The sequence below is a fragment of the Camellia sinensis genome, chromosome 4 (genome assembly GCF_055761805.1).
Source record: "Camellia sinensis isolate YWXY chromosome 4, ASM5576180v1, whole genome shotgun sequence".
NCBI lineage: Eukaryota > Viridiplantae > Streptophyta > Magnoliopsida > Ericales > Theaceae > Camellia > Camellia sinensis.
In genome coordinates this window covers 105011751-105019157 of record NC_138964.1, presented here as the reverse complement: position 1 = coordinate 105019157, position 7407 = coordinate 105011751, and the positions used below count along the sequence as shown (strand labels likewise).

The 7407-nt window shown below is 49.7% G+C and overlaps 1 protein-coding gene across 1 annotated transcript; it reads left to right on the top strand.

Moving 5' to 3' along the window:
* The first annotated feature begins 1545 nt into the window (after window positions 1–1545).
* LOC145823942 (uncharacterized) lies at window positions 1546–2064 on the top strand. The gene has a single exon (XM_082923514.1). It carries the CDS (start codon window positions 1546–1548, stop codon window positions 2062–2064), a length of 519 nt encoding a protein of 172 aa, XP_082779640.1.
* Window positions 2065–7407: the final 5343 nt, after the last annotated feature.

Here is a 7407-nt window from a genome sequence, read left to right as displayed (position 1 = left end):
CATCAACCACCTAGCAGAGCAAAACCAAGCCCTCATCAATGCTTTGCTTCAAAGAGACCTTCACATCCCTCCTCTTCCACCTCAAGATATCCCTCCCAACCAAGAACGAGCCCCGAGCCATCCCATCCGACAACCCAACCCACCCAACTTGGAAGGCTTGCTACCCCCTCCCCAAGATATGAACCCGCCACCCCAGAGGGAGAGGCCAGTAATGTCCAGCCTCCATTGCATTCCGGTGGTGACAACATTCATCTCTGGGATGCAGAACTCCGAGCCATGAAACTCCAACTCCAAGGAGTCATATAGAACATACAGAATAAACCATCTACCACAGCCAACTCACCATTAATTGCCTCCATCAGGGACAAACCCTTACCCCCTAAGTTCAAAATGCCCTCGCTTGACTCTTTCGACGGCACAACAGACCTGGTTGACCATTTAGAAACTTATAAGACCCTCATGGTCCTCCATGCATTCCCTGACGAGATCATGTGTCAGGCTTTCCCCGTAACACTTAAGGGGTCGGCTCGACTCTGGTTTAGTCAACTGCCAATAGACTCTGTCTCCACTTTCCAGCACCTAAGTGACTCCTTTCTCAGCCATTTCATTGGTGCCCAAGGCTAGCGGCGTCCGGCAACCTAGCTCCTCAACATCTGTTAGACAGAGGGGGAGTCGCTGCGCAGCTTCGTCACCCGCTTCAACACCGAAGCCCTATAGGTGGTAGAGAACGATGACAAGGTCATCCTCACGACTTTCATAGCCGATTTACAGTTATCTGATTGCCTTTTTTCCCTCTCCAAAAAGCCCCCGACCTCCATGGCAACCCTACTTTTCAAAGCCCAAAAATACATGAACGCAGAAGATTTCCTAGCCACCCAACAAGATCCTACAGCCAAAAACCCGACCCCTAGAGAGAAGAGAAAGGACCTAGAAACCAGAAACACCCAGTACACTCACCAAACACCTCAGTATACCGACCGACCAGCTTGAGCCGACCGGTCGGCGCCGAGCCGACTAGTCTGCCGGTTCAAATGATACACACCCCTCAACTCCCCCATGGAACAAGTCTTGAGCCAGATTCAATGAGATTATCCCCTAAAATGGCCCCAACCGTCACAGTCTCCTTCTAACCGACGAGACCAGTTCAAGTACTGCCGCTTTTATCAGGACCACATCCATAATACCGAGGAGTGTGTTAACCTCAAGGACCAGATCGAGGGCTTGATACGCCAGTGACGTCTCAGTTGGTTTACTACAACCCGCCCTCAGCAAAGGCAAAGGACTAAACCCACCAGACACAACCATCGACGCACCTCTCCTCGACAGCTTGCATAACCTAACCAAGGCCATGATAGGCCCCCGCAGCAACCTCGGCCACAAGGCAACCCTGGCTCCCCTGTTGGAGAGACTAGAGTTATTGCTGGCGGGCTTGCTTGTAGAGAACCATCCCGCTCGGTTCAGCAGGCAGAACTCAGAAAAATAAGGCATGGCGCAGACAAAGAAGTTACCACATTGGACTGCCCTCCCAAGCAACCCAAGCAGTGAATGGAGCCCATCACCTTTACAGAGGCTGACTACACAGACATCCGTTACCTCCATGACAACCCCCTCGTCATCTCTGTCCTCCTCTCCTATTACAAAGTTAAAAGGGTTCTTGTCGACAACGGCAGTTCTTCAGATATTATCTTCCTAAATGCCTTTCGCCAGCTCAAGGTCGGGAAAAAAAGTTTGTCCCCTCTCCAAACCCCATTGGTCGGTTTTACTGGAGATTGGGTGACCTCCATAGGCTCCATCGATCATCCCATCACAATCAGAGAATGCCCGCCGCAGACCACAAAGCTGCTCACTTTCCTCGTCGTTGACTATCCCTCTACTTACAACATTATCCTCGGCTGCACCGTCCTAAATGCTTTTGAAGCTGTCACATCCACTTTCCATCTTGCCATCAAATTCCCCACCGACCTAGGGGTCAGTACGGTGAGGGGAGAGCAGACCATGGCTAGAGAATGTTACGTGGCTTCACTTACAGAGGTCAAGCTAAAGGAGGCTATGATCATTAAATGACTCGACATCAGAGATGAAGACGAGCTGGTCAGAGGGGAACTGGTGGAAGAGCTTGTCGAGGTCCTCATCAATCCCACCAACCCGACAAGAACAGCCAAGATCGCCAGCCAACTATCCCCACAAGCCAAGGCCGACCTTACAACCCTCTTGACTGAACACAATGAAGTGTTTTCCTGGACCCACTCCGACATGTCGGGCATTGATCCCTCCTTTATCACTCATCGTCTCAGCATTGAGCCCCATTTCTGACCCTTTCGCCAGAAGCAGCGCATCTTTCACCCGGAACGCAATTCTCTTATTGCTTCTGAAATAGATAAGCTCCTTGAGGCACAGTTCATCAAAAACGTGGACTACCCCAGATGGTTGTTAAATGTGGTCCTGGTCCGTAAAAACAATGGTAAATGGCGACTCTGTGTCGACTACTTCGATCTTAACCGAGCTTGCCCCAAAGATAGCTATCCCCTTCCCCGCATAAATCTACTTGTCGATGCCACAGTCGGACATCAAATGCTCAGCTTCATGGACGCTTTCTCTAGCTACAATCAAATTCTGATGCACCCATCGGACCGAGAACACACCTCCTTCATCACTGACCGGGGGACTTACCGCTATCGCATCATGCCATTCAGACTGAAAAATGCCTGAGTAACCTACCAACGGCTAGTCAATGCCATTTTTCATCACCAGAAAGGTCGGAACATGGAAGGCTATGTCGACGACATGCTCGCCAAGAACAAACTCTCCTCTGACCATCTGGCAGACTTGCGGGAGACCTTCGACACTCTGCGTAAGTACCAAATGAAGCCCAACCCAGAGAAATGCGCCTTCGGCGTCAGATCAGGAAAATTCTTGGGTTTCATGGTCAGTCAGCGGGGTATCGAGGCCAACCCTAAAAAGATCAAGGCCCTGGTAGAAATGCAGTCACCCAGAATAGTTAGAGAGGTCCAAAGGCTAACGGGCAGAGTCGCCACCCTTAACCGTTTTATTTCCCGCGCAACAGACAAATGCCTCCCCTTTTTCAAAGTCCTACGGCAGGCTTTTGAGTGGACAACAGAATCTGAAGAGGCCTTTCAGCAATTGAAGCAGTGCATGGCCAACCCCCCTACTTTCTGAGGCAATCACGGGTGAGCCCATTTTCCTCTACTTAGCAGTATCAAACACCGCAGTCAGTGCAACCCTCATCAGGGAGGACGGCTCTGTCCAGCGACCGGTCTACTACATCAGTCGGGCTCTCAGGGGAGTAAAACAGAACTACCCATTGCTTGAAAAAATGGCCCTAGCCTTGGTCATAGCCTCAAGACGACTCCAACCTTACTTCCAGGCCCACCCCATTGTCGTTCTCACTGACCAACCATTGAAGAAGATAATGCAACAACCAGAGTTGTCCAGCCGACTCATGCAATGGTTAGTCGAGCTCAGCCAATTTGACATCTCCTACCGACCTCGAACGACAATCAAGGGGCAGACTGTCACCGATTTCATCTTGGAGTTCACTAATCCCACACCAACCCCGACCCCCCCACCCATGCAACTCAACACTGAGGCAGAAGACCCCCACTCTTGGACCCTCAATGTTAACGGCTCGTCCCGCAAAGAAGGCAGTGGGGCTGGTCTCATCCTCACCGCCCCCGAAGGTGGTTATTTCAAGTGTGCTCTCCGTTTCTTGTTCGACGCAAGCAACAACGATGCTGAATATGAGGCATTGATAGCAGGACTCCGCCTAGCCACAGACATTGGTGTAAACCATATCCAGGTTTTCAACGATTCCCAACTCATCATCGGACAAATTACGGTAGAATTCGTGGCCAAGGAAGACACAATGCGGGCTTACAAAGATATTGCACTCCCCCTTGTTCGCATCTTCAACATTTTCCACATCAAGCACATCCCCCGGATGAAAAACTCTAAGGCAAATAAAATGGCTCAATTAGCCTCTGCCGACCAAGCAGACCTAAGCCCTGGCGTCCGTCTTGAATACCTGGCCTATCCTGCCATTTCCCCACACCAACAGCAGGTCCTTTTTGTCCAAAATGAACCTATTCCATGGGTGGTAGACATCCTTCTATTTTTGACAAATGGGGAATTGCTAGACGACAAACAGCAAGCTGCCAAAGTCAGGGCCCGGTCATCCAACTATGTTCTTGTCAACGGCCACTTGTACAAACATGGCTTTTCGCGTCCGTACCTGAGATGCCTCAATCCTGCTCAAGCAACCTACGTGATGAGGGAAGTCCATGAGGGTGTATGTGGTAATCACTCGGGTGCTAGGTCACTAGCCCATAAAATACTTCGCACCGGGTACTTCTGGCCTACTCTCAACCAAGATGCCACGAAATTCGTGCGTAAGTGTGGTAAGTGCCAACGCTTTGCCAACATTCGTCACGCTCCTCCTACAGAACTGATCACACTTTGCATTTGCCAAATGGGGGATCGACCTAGTTGGTCCATTGCCCACCGGTCGCGGCCAAACCAAGTTTGCAATCGTCGCCATTGATTACTTCACTAAATGGGTGGAGGCGGAACCCCTCGCCACAATTACCGAGCGGAACACAACCAGCTTCATCTGGTAATCGATCGTATGCCGATTTGGCATCCCTTAAGCCATCGTCTTCGACAACGACAAGCAATTCGACAATGCCAAGTTCAGGAAATTCTGCGCAGAACTTCAAATCCAGCCCTGTTTCTCTTCCACAGGTCATCCCCAAGCCAATGGCCAAGTGGAGGTTACCAACCGTTCTCTTCTGAAAATCATCAAAACTAAGCTGGAAGCTGCGAAGGGACTTTGGGCTGAGGAATTACCAAACGTACTCTGGGCCTACTGCACTACCGCCCGAACCCCTATTGGGGAAACCCCCTTTCTCTTAACATACAGCGCTGAGGCGATCATCCCAGTTGAAATTGGCCTGCCAACCCTGAGGGTGCTGCACCTAGAGCCAGAACTCTCCGAAGACCTGCGCCGGGCTAACTTAGACCTGATCGAAGAACTCCGAGAGACAGCCGCTGTCAAATGAGCCTCATACTAACAAAAAATGAGAAAACACTTCAACCGCAGGGTTCGACTGATGGTGTTTACAGTCGGGGACCTAGTCTTGTGCGAGGTAACTCTCGCCACCAAAAATCCAGCCGAGGGTAAGCTCATTGCCAAATGGGAAGGGCCTTATGTCGTTAAAGTCAGACCTCGCCCAGGCACTTATCGACTCTAAGATATGGAAGGCCAAGACCTCCCCCACCCATGGAACGCCGAACACTTGAAGCGTTATTTCCAATAAAGTACCATGTCCTATTTTTTTATTAATCATTTGCTATATGTTCTTGTTGACCAACTACACATTTGGTTATTTTTGTCGTCTTCATACCTGGTGTAAATTTGTGATCAATGGGCCATGCCTTAAATGACAATGACTTTATATCTCCATTACATGTGTTTCGTTTCAATAATGACCATCCGGATTGAATTAACAAAAGCCTTAGCTAGACTGAGCACGAAGAGCTCAACCAGCCTGAGTTAATTAAAGCCTCAGCCAGACTGAGCACGAAGAGCTCAGCCAGACTAAGTTAAACAAAGCCTCAGTCAGACTAAGCACTAAGAACTCAACCAGACTGAGTTAACTAAAGCCTTAGCCAGACTGAGCACGAAGAGCTCAGCCAGGCTGAGTTAATTAAAGCCTCAGTCAGACTGAGCATGAAGGGCTCGCCCAAACTGAGTAAATTAAAGCCTCAGCCAGACTGGGCACGAAGAGCTCAGCCAGACTAAGTTAATTAAAGACTCAGCCAGACTAAGCACAATGCACCCATCCGGACTAAGTTAACTAAGGCTTTACCATGGTAGGTCTTTCTAAATTTTAGCCAAAATTTCAGCAGAGTTTTCACACGTTTGACATACTTAGCCAATATCCAAGTCCATGTTACAATATTTCTTAACTCCTTTTTACATACAGACGAAGCTCTCGTTTTTTGTTATGTTGATATTCCTTAAGTCCATCCTTCACTTTTTTACCTTATATTTTTTTCAGAAAAAGCTTTTCATTAAATTTTGCTCAAACGTTCTCGTTATTCCAAACTTACAACTCAACTGAAATAAGGATAATGATGATCAACAAGAAAACTCGTTTTATTTATAAAACTTCCGGTTGCATACAACTTGCTGTAGACATTACACATCCAAAAAAAAAAAAAAAATTACAACAAAAATTTTAATTACATCAATCACTCCTCCTCGCTCGAGGCCAGGTCTTCTTCGTCCACCCCCTCATCTAGGGGGGTCTGGGCCACATCGTCTTAGTCTATTCTTACATTGCTGAAGTCCAAGTCTGGGAGCAGCTCTTCTACTTTACGTTTGAATGTCTTCCAGCCGCTGTCCCAGAACTCAGCCATCTCATGCTTGTAGAAGTCCGACCGCTGGAAGCTCTGGATCACTTCCTCTTCACTCCTACTTCCAGCGGTCGCTCTTGACGGGCCAGCCCCCCTATCGCCCTCTCTCGCCAAGCTACTGACAATAGCGGCATCAATGGCCATCCAAGGTCTTCTCCAACCCTGCCTTCTCAACTACAGACCTGGCTTGCTCGTCCGCCAACATCCTCTCCAACTCAGCAATCTTTAGATCTGCTTCTTCCTTTTCTTTTATCGACTGAGCACAAAGATCTTCTTTGCAGACCATGGCCTCATCCTACCTTTTGTTGGTGACGGTGCAGGCTTTCTGGGCCTCCTCCAGCTTCTTCTGCTCGCCAGCCAACTGGAACTCGAGCGACACCACCTTGCAGCATTCCGTCTCCAGCTCTAACTTGGTCGCGAGCAGCTTTGCATTAGCACGGTCGGCTGAATAGCCCTGCACCATCGCCAACACCTTTATCTTCTTGGCGTTTTGGGCATACTCCAGCCCTCTAACACACGCGCTCCGAGAAGCTTTCCTCCAGCCCCGGTCTCCCTCCTTAAACTTTCAAGCTGGGCCTTCGCCTCCTCCAGCTTTGCCTTCAGTGGCTGAATTTCGCTTTTTGCGTGCGTCGCTTTGTTCAGTAGGGCTCCTGCTAAGGCTGTCGCCTCCATCTGGGCCGAGCACAGCCCCCTTAGCAGTTCGGCCTTAGTGAAACTTGCCATCGAACGCACGGCTGTGTCCTCCACTACTCCCAGCAGTCGATCTGCAGTTGTCCTAGCTTCACCTCCTTCTTCTTCCAATCGTCCGGACACTGCTGGAGCGTGGTAAATGGCGGTCTTCAACCTGACCTTCTCTTCTTCTCCTTGGGGCGCAGGCCCCCCCTTTGGGCTGTTGCTCTGCCCTCTCCTCACGGCCAGTTGCCCCACCTTCCACTTGTGTTTCAGGGCTAGTCACCCCACTCTCCATCCCCT